The 13,270-nt window shown below is 34.4% G+C and overlaps 1 protein-coding gene across 1 annotated transcript; it reads right to left on the bottom strand.

Annotated features, from left to right (window-relative positions):
* Positions 1 to 7,836: 7,836 nt before the first annotated feature.
* LOC135218802 (uncharacterized) lies at positions 7,837 to 10,277 on the bottom strand. Its single transcript, XM_064255251.1, has 3 exons — positions 9,990 to 10,277; positions 8,060 to 8,231; positions 7,837 to 7,904 (listed from the first exon to the last, which is right to left on the bottom strand). The coding sequence occupies exons 1-3, from the start codon at positions 10,275 to 10,277 to the stop codon at positions 7,837 to 7,839; spliced, it is 528 nt and encodes a 175-aa protein (XP_064111321.1).
* Between the last annotated feature and the right edge of the window lie 2,993 nt (positions 10,278 to 13,270).

Genomic DNA, 13,270 nt, shown 5'->3' on the forward strand with positions numbered 1-13,270 from the left:
TCAAATATCCTTTTGAGCACTGTCCAAATATCCGTCTAGGCACTGTCCATTATTTTCAGCATGACTTGGGCGTGAATTATTTACATGAGAATCAAAACCTCGCTTGACTAGGGTCCACACTGTCAATACGGGTTTGTTCTATTGCTCAAAAGCAGACTGGTTGAAGTAGAAAAACCACCACACGAAGTAAACTTTTTGAATAAAGAAAACCCAAGGAATCAAGAAATAACAAAATTCCAATGATTCTAAAATGCCCTGCCCTCTAGCGACTAGAGTTATATACTAAATTTTATTTTATATTCCAAGGATTCCATAATTCCCTGCCCTCTAGCGACTAGAGTTATATACTAAATTTTATTTTAGAAGAAAATTTCTAAATTTCCTTTACATACCCCCACCGCACTAAGACAAATATAAGTCATTATTATTTATATCAAATTCTATTAAAGATTCTCATTATACCCAGCATCTACTTAAGAAAATCAGCAAAGATATTGTCTATTCCCTTAATATACACTACAGTATATTTATATTGCTGTAAATATAGTGACCACGGTAACAATCTCCCATTCTTGCCTTTGAAAATGTTCAAGGTAAGACAATTGGTCTGTGGTCACATTCAACAATGAATTGTTTACCGACAAGGTAATATTCAAATTTCTTAATGGCAAAACCAAACTTTTAAACATTCCTTTTCAATAACTGAATAATTTAGTTCGGATTTATTTAATTTTCTTCCAGCATAGGCTATTGGATGGGGAACGTTATTCCAATACTGACAGTAAAACAGCTCCAATGCAATTCTGGGAGGCGTCACTGCGAAACAACAAAAGTTTTTGTTATGTCAGGTAATCTTAAAACTAGATCAGATTCAAAATAATGCTTCAGGGTGTCAAACTGCCGTTTAAGGTCAATAGATAACTCAAATTTATCGGGCTGGTTTTCTTTAGTAAATTGAGAGATCAGAAGTAATAGATGAAATATTAGGGATAAATCTTGATAAAAATAAAATTGTAAAGTACCTAAAAAAGGACTGAAGTTCTGTCTTGCACTTAGGATAATTAATTTCCATGATTTTACTGCACTTATCTGGATCTGGATAAATACAATTCTTAGAAATCTTAAAACCTAAGTAGGTTATGGAAAGGTAAACCAAAACGACATTTCGATGGCTTAGCAGTTAAAACCATGTATCTCAAGTGAAGTTAATACATATTCAAAATCTGAAGATGTTCTGGCCAGTCCTTTGAGAAAATAAGTATGTTATCAAAGTATATACTTATTCCCTTGACACCCTCAAAAACTCTTCTCATAAGTCTGATATACGAAGCACAAGCAGTGGATAACCCAAAAGGCATCCTAGTGAATTGCATCAATCCTTTAGAGGTCTGGAAAGCAGTATATTGACGGCTATTCGGATGCAAAACAATCTGGTAGTAAGCTTTGGTAATATCTATTTCTGAAAAGTAAATGGCACCTGTAAACTTAAAGAATCTTTATCAATTAGTGGCATTGGCTCACAATCAAAGACAGTTATTGAATTCAATGCACGGAAATCTAGTGCTAACCTATAAGTCTCATCAGGTTTCTTAATCATGACAACCGGATTACAATAAGGGGGAATCAGAAGGTTCTATGATACCTAGCTTAAGTAAATTATTAACTTCAGATTCAAATTCATTACTCAAATGGACAGGAACAGGGTTAAAGCCTTGATTTTAGAGGTTCATTAGTCTTAAGTCTAATTGTATGCATAACCGTAGAAGTACAGCCAGGGATATCTGAGAAAATCTTCCAAATTACTTAAAATTACTTTTAATTCTGTAATCATTGGACTAGTTAAAGTTTCACCAAGTTGGTAAAGATCTTCATAAGTTCAGAACCTAAAGAAGTTTCAGAACTACTGTTGCTAGTTCTGTATCAGAACGAATCTTCAACAATACAAAAGTTATCCATCACATTAGATGAAGTAACCTCTTCTAGTACTTCTCTAGATGATAAACCATCAAAAGTATTCAAGCAAAACATAGATCTTCTAACATATTCTTTAAAAGATTAACATGGAAAACTTTAGCTTTCCTTTAACATCCAAAACATAATCTACTTTATTTAATTTTTTTAGAACTTTGTAAGGACCTTGCCAAGCTAATAACAGCTTGTTATACGTATCTGGCAGCATTACTAGAACTTCATCACCTGTAACAAAAGATCTATTAGAACTATGAGCATCAAAGTAAGTTTTATATTGTTTCATAGCAACTTTTGTATTTTCTGCTGCAATTTGAGCAGTCTCTTCTAGTCTCGAACGAAGATCAAGAAGAAATTGGTAGCAAGTTTGCGTATCATCCGAAATCTTTCATTGACCACATTCATGCAATATTCCCAAAGGACCTCTAGCTTGGCGCCATATAAAAGTTCAAATGGAGAGAAACCGCTAGTGTCTGTAGGAATCTCTCTCATTGCAAAAAGAGCACAAGGAAGATACCTATCCCATCTTTAGGTCTAAGAGAGCATAAACTTCTTTAAAATAGATTTTAGGATGGAGTGCTGTCTCTCTATTTTTCCGTTAGCCATCGGATGGTACGGAGTGGTAAACACAGGTTTTATACCCTCCAATTAGCTCATACACCTTTACCCATCAAGTCTGAAGTGAATTGAGCCCCTCTGCCGGAAACAATGACTTTAGGAATTCCATACCCCTAGAGAAGATGGTCACTAGTGCCTCTGCTATATCTATAGAAGTTATAGTTTTTAGGGGGGCTGCTCTGGGAAAAGGAAGTAGCTAATCTACAAGTGTTAATAAATAAGAGCAACCTAATGATGATCTTGGCTTTATAGGCCCAACGATATCCACTGCTACTTTCTCAAAAGGTACGGAAATCACAGGCATTTTAACTAGTTCTGCCTTTTTTAGCCTACCCTTTGAAGCAAACCTCTGACATACATCACAACTCCTACAAAAGTCATAAATGTCAACAGTCATGCCTGGCCAGAAGTAAAGTGAAGAAATTTTCTGATAAGTTTTTCTATGAGAAAAATGGCCTGAGAAGGGGGACTCATGAGCTACTTCTAAGACTATATTCCTAAGCTGGTTAGGTACGACTAGAAAAGACTTGCCCACAAGTTGACTATTAGTCGAGTCTAAGATTCTCTTTAATAAAATGTTATTGTCATATTCAAAAGTGTACGTATGATTTTACTAGTGAAAACTGTACCATCCTTAGCATGATCCCTAATATCCTTCAAAGTAGCACACTCTTCTTGATATTTCACAAAATCACTGTTATTAACATTTAAATCTTTTACAGCAGGTAGTAATAAAGGATGTACAGGAATTCTTTTAGATTCCTTACTAGACTTAGATCTGGTGACTACAGATACTGAATCGAACTTTTCTCTCAAGCATGGAAAGTATCTTTAGAATCTGGCATAGTAGCTCCTTAACATTACCAATCATGACCGAACAACAATCAATAGGTGCAACTACCACATCTGTCCACCCCTTAAAAAATTGACAATCAAGAAACGCTCGAGTAACAGGAAAATCATTTTTTTTTGCCCTAGGTAATCAGAAAAAACTGTACATTTAGGTAGTTTATCAGGTGGATATTTGGAAAAATTTTGTCTGACACCATGATGCAAGTACAACCTGTATCTCTCAAAATTGTAGAAACATTAAGTCCATTAACGTTTACCTGCACAGAAGGGGCCAAGATTACGATCATTACCTGTTAAACACCTCTTAATTACCTCCTCTGCTTTGGGTGACTTGGGACAATTTTAGCATAATGTCCACGGTCACCACAAGTGAAGCAAATTGGATTCTTCCATTTGAATTTTATCTTTAGTTGGAATGAAGGTAGCTTTAGTTTCTGGTTTTTGTTCAATTTGGACTTTCTTACTCGAAGATTTATTGCTATTTTTTTCTCTAGTTCTGTTAGGATAGCAATCATGAGCTCCACAATATAAATCAGCCTTTCTTGCCATTTCTGTAGCATTAGTAAAACCTTGTTCCATAAGAATAACCTAATATATTTAGGAATGGCAGACATAAATTGGTCGGTTACAATGAAATCTCTCAGACTGTCATAGTTCTTGTCAATTTTAGCACTATCTATCCAAAAGTCGGAAGAGGCGGTAAAGTTAGTATACTGCATAAAATTTTCATCTTTAAATTTAGCATACCTAAATTCTCTACGATACTGTTCTGTAGTTTTACGAAATGCTTTCAAATAGCATCTTTAATTATCATAATCCTTGCAAACCTCATCAGGTAGTAGTAGAGTAAACATTAAGTGCATCACCCGAAAATAAAAAGAGCTAACCTAGGTGCCCATAATTCCTTAGGCCATCCACTCAGCTTTGCTAAATTTCAAACCTTATCAAATAAGCTGTAATGTCTTCACCACTTTCATACAGTTTTCAATTTAGGAATAGCAACGGAGAAACATATCCTGAGCATTAATAGACTGTGGACTAACACTATGGAGGCTACTTAACTTTTTATTTTCTAATTCAAGTCTTTCATATTCTAGTTTCCTGTCCTCCTCTTCTTTCTTACTGTTTCTATCTAATAATCTATCCTCCCTTTCACGTTTCTCCTTTTCTTTCCTCTCTTCTCGTTCTATCCTTTTATTTCTATGCTCAGTCTTTCCTTAAATTTGGTGGATCAGCAAATCCATTAATTCCTGGCCACTCAACTGTAACTCTTTACCTATATTAATCCAAAACTCAAAAGTTAACTCACTCAGGGAACTAGCCATGTTAAATAATGGTGAAAAAAATTGTATAAGAAAAAAATATTACGATTATAATTAAGACTCACGCCAAATCTCAATCTATTCACTCATCTACACTAAAGCACTGATTATTCAGATAGAACTACCACCTAAATTCAGTAAAAGATAAGTTCATTCTTATCCACAGTTTAAAGCTTCGAGGGATTAGCTTACACCAAGACAAATACAAGAAAATATCTAATAGTATCTATCCTATAATTGACTAATACAGCTCCACTAACCTCACTCAGGTAAGGGGTATATCTTACCTAACCTAAGAGGAAATCCTCGGCAAACAGCACTAGTACTAGGGAAGGGAAACCTGGGATACGTGAACCCGCCAGAACTCTGAAAGCCTATTCCAACTTCACAAGTACCTATACTCGTGAGAACACACAAACAAATTCCAAATCATAACCAAAAATAAGTGCTAAACTTAAGTGCCCAAATTGGATAATATACGTCTATTTCAGTCTTGTTTATGCCAAACAATGTTTCCCCATGAATGCCAACATGTAATCCAAAGGGTCTGGGCACCAAATGTAAGGGAGAAGGGAATATGTAGGGAGAAAGAAGCTAGAAATCTGAGGTTCGACAGGAAGAAGGGATCACAATAAATGGCAAACATAGAAGAAAACAATGAATGGGATAAAAAGCCAAACATATAAAAAATTAATTATATAAAATTATCAATTACATACATACTATACTCAACTTAGGCATTAAATGGTGTATATGAGACAAGAAGTTCATTCGTTGCCGGTGTTCCAAGCAGGGGTCTTCAAATTATTTGAAAATCGAGCCACTCTTGCAGTTATGATATGAGAATGGTGAATGGCGCTCTAATCTTGAAGGTCAAGCCGAAGATCAAGAACACTGAACATTTACCAGGAGAGGAATAGCCTATCCAGGAGGAGAATGTACGACATAGCTGGCTTCAATGTGCGTTATGCTATTTCAAATATCCTTTTGAGCACTGTCCAAATATCCATCTAGGCCACTGTCCATTATTTTCAGTCATGACTTGGGCATGAATTATTTACATGAGAATCAAAACCTCGCTTGACTAGGGTCCCACACCTGTCAATACAGGTTTGTTGTATTGCTCAAAAGCAGACTGGTTGAAGTAGAAAAACCACCACGAAGTAAACTTTTGAATAAGAAAACCCAAGGAATCAAGAAATAACAAAATTCCAATGATTCTAAAATGCCCTGCCCTCTAGCGACTAGAGTTATATACTAAATTTATTTTATATTCCAAGGATTCCATAATACCCTCTGCCCTCTAGCGACTAGAGTTATATACTAAATTTTATTTTAGAAGAAAATTTTTAAATTTCCTTTACATCATTGTCTTTTGATTTTGATACATGGTCTTTTTTGCCGCTTTTAATGCATTGTTTAGTACATTATCTGGATACTTCAGTTTCTTGCCTGTATTCCGAATCTTATCTACCTCCTCATCTATATATTCTGGGCTACATACCTGTAGTGCTCTTAAAAACATGGATGCAAACACTTGATCTTTTAACCTTATTATTTTGTCCAGAATAGAAATGTACATAGGAAGAAATATTAGTAGGTTTTCTGTAAACACTATACTTGAACCCACTACTATTTCTCCATATGAGGACATCCTAAAAGTGTAGGCATTCATCTTTTTCTATTTCCATAGTAAATTTAATTGATGGTACTGATGATTTAACCTGGCAAAAAAAGTTATTACATCTTCGTTCCCTGGCCTACACAAATTATGTCGTCAACATATCTAAACCAAGGTACATTGCGTGGAATTATATTATTTAAAATTTTCTTTTCAAAAAATTCCATATATAAATTACTTAGCACTTGGGACAGAGGGTTTCCCATTGCCATACCAAAATTGTGAGTAGAATTTTCCATTGAATTCAAATTTACAGTCTTTTAACACATAATTTTATCAGTTCAATTAAGATGCTTTTAGAAAATGGAATATCCAGTTGTTTATTTTCTAATAATTCCGATAGAAACTCAAATAAATCATCAATAGGCACTTTTGTGAATAGGGATACTACATCAAAGCTCACAAGTTTCGATTCACTATTAACTTTTACACTATTTAGTTTATCTATCATACTACATTATTCTTAATATTGGCATTAGAGATGTTACCTACCAATGGGTTAAGGATATCCACTAAATATTTTGCTAATTTATAAGATGCGGAACCCACTGAGCTAATAATTGGTCTGAACTGAAAAAAGATAAAGATATACACATGACAAAAGCAGATAAATCAGGTGCCCTAGTAATTTTAAACAAAAATGAATACATAGAAAAAATGGAAAGTCTTTTGGGTGATAATAGCACTTATAAAGAATTAAATAAGAACCCAATAGAAAGTGTGAATAGTGGTTTCAATAAAAGTGAAAAATCTGTTATTCTCACTATTCCTGTCATTAATCAAATCATCTATGCAATACAATTTGTTAAGTGGCTCATAAAAACTCTGTATATTACAAACAAACTCATTGGCTTCAAGCATGATACAATCATCAAAACCTTTGTCACTTAGTTGCACCAACAGAAGTGAATTTTGTTGCAATGCAAAATGTATTATGTCATGGTTCAAAACAATTGACTTGTTATTTACTAGCACTGGAAAAGGGTAAATGGATATCAGGTTATTAACTTCATTATTGTTGAATGGTATCACCAACACAATGTGATCAGAAACCCTTTTCATACTAATTATACTATAGTAAGAAAGAACATCTCGCACAAGCGGTTTGAAGTGATGATTTAACATACATTTTTCAATTACAAGGTGTAACTCACTAGGACTTATGAGGTATGGTGATAAAATGTTTTTAGCGGCTAACATTACTGCAAAAAGTTCCTTATAATTTAAGAGGAATGACTCTGTTTCAAACATTAACTGAGTCACAAGTTTCGACCTGTTCAAATAATTTATCTCTGTTGTAATGTTCTGAGGTATGCTGTTAACAAAGTCCTTCAGTTTAATAATCAATTCTTGGTTCTTGTTAGTTGCATCAATGACTTCAGTCATGATGGTACCTCATTCTGCGGCCAACATTTCTAATTTTTCTATTCTAGCCCTATCTTTATCTACATCACTATCAGTAGCTACACCAAACAAGTGTTTAAGGCTGTACCTATAAATGGAAGGAGTGAACACTTCCTAATTCTCTTAGGTAAAACCTGGCTGATATCCTCTCTAAGTTTCAACAAAACTGAATTATTCTGGTTAGTAGTTATGGACATTTTCGGTTTTCTTTTACTCAGTAATTCTGCCAGTTGTTGACGGTAACTACTGTAGTGACGTTTATAGTGACAACCACTATGTCGTGTATCATCTTCACTTGGCCATGATCCTTTAGAATTGCTCCCTTCTTGATTTGCAAGAGGGAGATGCAGATATCGCTCACCATGAGCCATAGTGAAATCCATTTCCTGCAAAACATATTCTAAGCAGTAAACCTTATACAACAATGTTATTGACCTGTTGCACTTGGTCCTATCTTTTCCTTAAATTGTATCTCGGAGTCACTAATGCTGATGAAGTATGGGAATCATTTACGTTACTGTTTTCCTTACTACTTGACTCCTTTAAATCTTTAAAATCCTTTAAATGTTCTTCTAACCAAATGTCGGAATGTACTATTTTTAATATGGTTCCAATGTGCAACAGTTTCATTTAAAGTTGATTCATGCATTAGTTTAAATTTATTTAACTTTAACCTTTCTATTACTCTATATGGACCTTGGAATTTAGGACTTGCTTTAACATTAGGCCCTTCAACTTTATGATTAAGCACATATACTTGTTGCCCTATTTTTAAATCTGGGATTGTTGATTTCTGGTTGTAATACTTACTAGACTTTTGATGTAACTCCTTCAATCGAGCCCTTGTACCTTTTACTGTTTCGAAAGTCAGTCGTATTTTCCATTTATAACAGAAAGTGTGGGGTTTCCCCAATAGATTCATTTACAGTGTTATTAATGGTGAACTGTATGTCTTCAAGAATTAAGTCCCAATCTTCAGTCTGTGGAGTCACTAAAGTTTTCAGTACATCCTTTATTTTACGATTTGTTCTCTCAACTGCTCCATTAGAGCTTGGTTTATAAGCTGTAATCTGACACTTGTTAATTTCATAAAACTCGCACAATTTCTTTAAAATGTCACTTATAAGTTCTCCTGCATTATCAGTAATTATTCTAGATTTCAGAGCTTCTGCTACAGTAGTTGCTTCTCTATTTCTGACTGGAATGATCTCAACATATCTAGTCAAGTAATCTATGAAAACTAATATCTGACGGTTGCCTCTAGTTGTGTTTGGAAATGGACCTACAAAATCCATTGAAACTACTTGGAACAGAGTTAATTCTGATGGATATTTCTCAAGAAGGCTTTTACATTAAAGTTACCTTTGTGTACGTTACAGATATGACAATTTTCAACAAATCTTTTAGCATCTTCATTGCAATTAGGCCAAAAATAGTTTCTAGTGACTGTTCTACATGTTTTCTTTATTCCAGGAAGTCCTGACAACTTGTAAGTGTGTGTTAGTTCTAGGACTTCTTGCGTTAGTGTGTTAAGTACATACAAACATACAAACGTGAACAAGCATTCGGTTCTTCTGATGTTTTATATAGAATTCCATTAATTAACTGAAATTCAGACTGATCCTCCTCATTTTGCACTAATTTACCCACTATTTTTCTAATGTTAGCATCCTTTTGCTGTTCATAAATCTAGATCTATGATCTGACAACTAAAGCAGAAAGTATTAGTTGTGATTTGTTTCTCAGTTTCTTTTTGCGATCTCGACAAGGCATCTGCTATACTGTTATATCTACCTGGGATATATCTAAACTCTGGGGCAAATTCTAATACACTTATGAACAATCTGTTAAACTTCATATTATTTGTGAAAGCTCTTTTCTTGAATAGGTCACAAATGGGTTTGTGATCTGTAAGCACATTGACTTCATGTCCTAGCAATATATGCCTAAACTTTCGTAATTCCCAATATAGAGCTAAGCACTATCGCTTGGTAGTGCTATAATTTCTTTCTGCAGCGTTCAAAACTCTACTTGCATAATATACTGTTCTCATTCTGGTTTTTCCTTGTTGCATTAAAACTGCACCTACACCTATACTAGAAGCATAGCAGGCTAAGTAAAATTCCTTTGAGAAATCTGGATACACTAAAATTGGGATTTCTTGTCATCATTTCTTGAGTGTTTGGAAAAGCTCTTTCCTCTTCTGTCTTCCATTCATAAACTACATCCTTCTTAGTTAAATCTGTTAATGGCTTGGCTATGGTGGCAAATCCCTTAATGAAAGGGCGATAATAGCCAACCATACCTAAAAATTTTCTCAAGGCTTTCAAGTTATTTGGAGCTGGATATGCTACAATTGCCTTTATTTTACCTTCCTGCATATGCAGTCCATTTTCACTGATGACATATCCTAAATACTCTAATGATTTCATCATGAATTGACATTTCTTAATTTTTACCTTTAATCCTGCACTCTTTTAGTCTTTCTAACACTGTTTACTAATGTCTTAAAGTGACTATCCAAGACCTTACTAGAAATGACATCATCATCTAGGTATATTGAAACATCCTCTATATCTCCTAAGATTTGGAGCATTAATCGAGTAAAGGTTAGTGGGGCTGATGTAAGACCAAAGGGCATTACTTCAAACAGGTAAATGTTCTTATGAGTACTAAAAGCTGTTAAAGGCTTGGATTCTTCGTTTCTAAAGGCACGTTGCCAATATCCACTAAGCAAGTCTAAAGACGTAAATATTTTTGCTCCACCTAATTGAGCTAACATATCATTTATAACAGGCATTGGCATTCTATTTGGGATGGTGTGTGAATTTAATTTCCCATAATCTATTACCATTCTCCAAACTGCCATCTTTCTTTGGAACTAACAAGAGGAGGTGAATTATATGGTGATTTAGAAGGTGCTATTACACCATCCTTCTTCATCTTCCATCAATTAAACTGTTCTACAATCGGTTGTTGACTTATTGGCAACTTATAGTTAGGGATATGAATGGTTTAGTTCCATCTTGTATTAAAATCTTATGCTGCAAAGTATCTGTTCTACCTAACTTATCTCCTTCTAAAGCAATGACATCCCTTACCTCTCCAATATTTGTAATAGTTTAACTCTATCCTGAGGAAAGTCTGTATTATTTACTTCTTTATTTAAAATTGAACTTTGTTCTGGTGCTAGAGAAGAATGTTTTTTCACCTAGTGTTAGTAAAGGATTATTCACTACAATTCCTGTACAAAATTCTATACCAGGCCTTAGTATGTCTTTTGTCTGAAAAATTCTGGACGTACGTCTCACAGTTATTGCCCTTCATGTGAACTAGGGAATTGTCCATCCTAATAAAGTCAGGTAAGTTTTCATTAGTTAGCATTACGTCTTTTTCATGCGTCTGTTTTAGCTCTAAGACAAACTTTGGTTAGACATTGCGGATACAAACAAATACTCTCTATTAAGCACAAATCTGACAGTATGGTCATCTGCAGTACTAATTAAACATATTTCTTTGTCATCGCGTATCTCTGAGAAATAACAGACATCTGTTTCATCTGAACTTTCATACAGTAGTATTGTTGAGTTTAATTCGCCCTTATTTATTGTTCCTAATAACAAGACTTCATTGATATATTTTTCTTCTTTATTTTCATCCATTATAAGATAAGTACAATCAGTTAATGATTCATCTTCATCTATTGTTGAATGCGCATAAGCGATCTGTGATTCATCTTCATAAATTTGTTCACATGCACTGATATGTTCCGTGGCAATGATTTGTTCAGAGGCATTAAATTGTTCAGCTGCGATAATTTGTTCAGTCAAAACTGCTCAGAGGTCTGAGTATCAAGGCTTGCATTGTTAATATTATTTATTTGTGCACAATCTATCATAGAATCCTTCCTGGCTAAGGACATTTCTTTTAAACTATTATTTCTACCACTTATTTCACTACTATCCACTGAATCTGTGCTACTCGGGCTAGCATTATTGTCCATCTTAGTCTCTTGGATTTTCGCTTCTCTAGAAGATGTCGTCTCAGATAAATTGATCAGATTTATGCAAGACTTTCCTTCTTCTAGCTGAAAACAAACATTTTCTCTATTTCCGCATAGCAAATTGATTTTATTTTCTCCACAATCTAACATTACTCTACATCCCTCGCATAGCTTTATATGAAAACAGCGCTTGGGTAGGATAAAATCTTTCTTCTAATACTACAAATACTTCCTTAAAAGTTTTGTCTAAAATCTCTATGTCCAGTGTAACATTACCCAATGCTTTAATTTGTTTTCCTGCTATTCCTTTTATAATTCTACCAGGACCTTGTATTTCGGTATCTGCAAAGCCTAAATGTTTTCTTAATGTTTGTTTATCTATAATATTTACTGTACTGCCTGTATCTAAAAGGATTGAGCATGGTTTATTATTAATTCTTGTTTGGATGATAGGTAAATCTTCTTGGCATGTTTCTTTATCCTTCACTGAGAATACTATCTCTTTATTTACTTCAAAAGGCAACTTGAAATTATCTTCCTGACATACCGTAACTATTTCATTCTCATTTTACTGGTAAGGAAGCTCTCTTTTGTATTACCCCTTTCTGTAATTGTCACTGAGTCTGATTATTACTTTGGGGTGTACTACTTTGAGCATTATGGCTGGTATTGTTATTTTTTAACCAACAATTTTGTGTTAGGTGACCTGTCCTATTACAATGAGAACAATACCTTGGTCGCCTACAATTCTGAGTTGTGTGGTTGGAATAACCACAATTGGCACAATTTTGTTCCTGTTTGTTATTTTGTGTTTTGTTGTCTCCGGGACACTGGCTGTGGGTTGGGCTGAACGAACTGGATATTATTGTTTGGATTTCTCTCTATGCTGTTTGAGGCCTACATTACTATTTTTGTTTGTTTGCTTGGAAAATTTTTCCATTACTATTCCTTGGGATTATTCCTAGGATCTGTTTCCCCTTGTTGTCTATGCTTGAAATTTCTAGATCTGTCTGGAACACAATCTGTCTTTCCTTGGAAATTATTCCTATTTCTACCAGGGTTTCCATTATTTACAAAACCTGTAAATTCTTTTGCCAGATGCAGTCCCTTTTTGCACAGTTCTTTTTTCATAAATCGTTAAAGCTGCTGGAGACTATCCTGCTTAGGATCAGGATCCTGTTTCTTAAAGACTTGTTTTTCTTCCTCCCCCCGATAGCGTCATATATGATACCATGGACTATGTAGTTCAAATCTCTCTCATACTGACTAAATCCTTTATATCACGGCTAAAAGCATCACCATCGCCAATAACTACTCCGGTTCTTTTTAAATCGGTAGTTAAGTTACGGATAGCATTTTCTACATCAGTATGTAGGTTTGCGATACTGTCACCATCATATTTCTGGTGTAAAAACTTACTTA

The sequence above is a fragment of the Macrobrachium nipponense genome, chromosome 1 (assembly GCF_015104395.2).
Source record: "Macrobrachium nipponense isolate FS-2020 chromosome 1, ASM1510439v2, whole genome shotgun sequence".
Lineage (NCBI taxonomy): Eukaryota > Metazoa > Arthropoda > Malacostraca > Decapoda > Palaemonidae > Macrobrachium > Macrobrachium nipponense.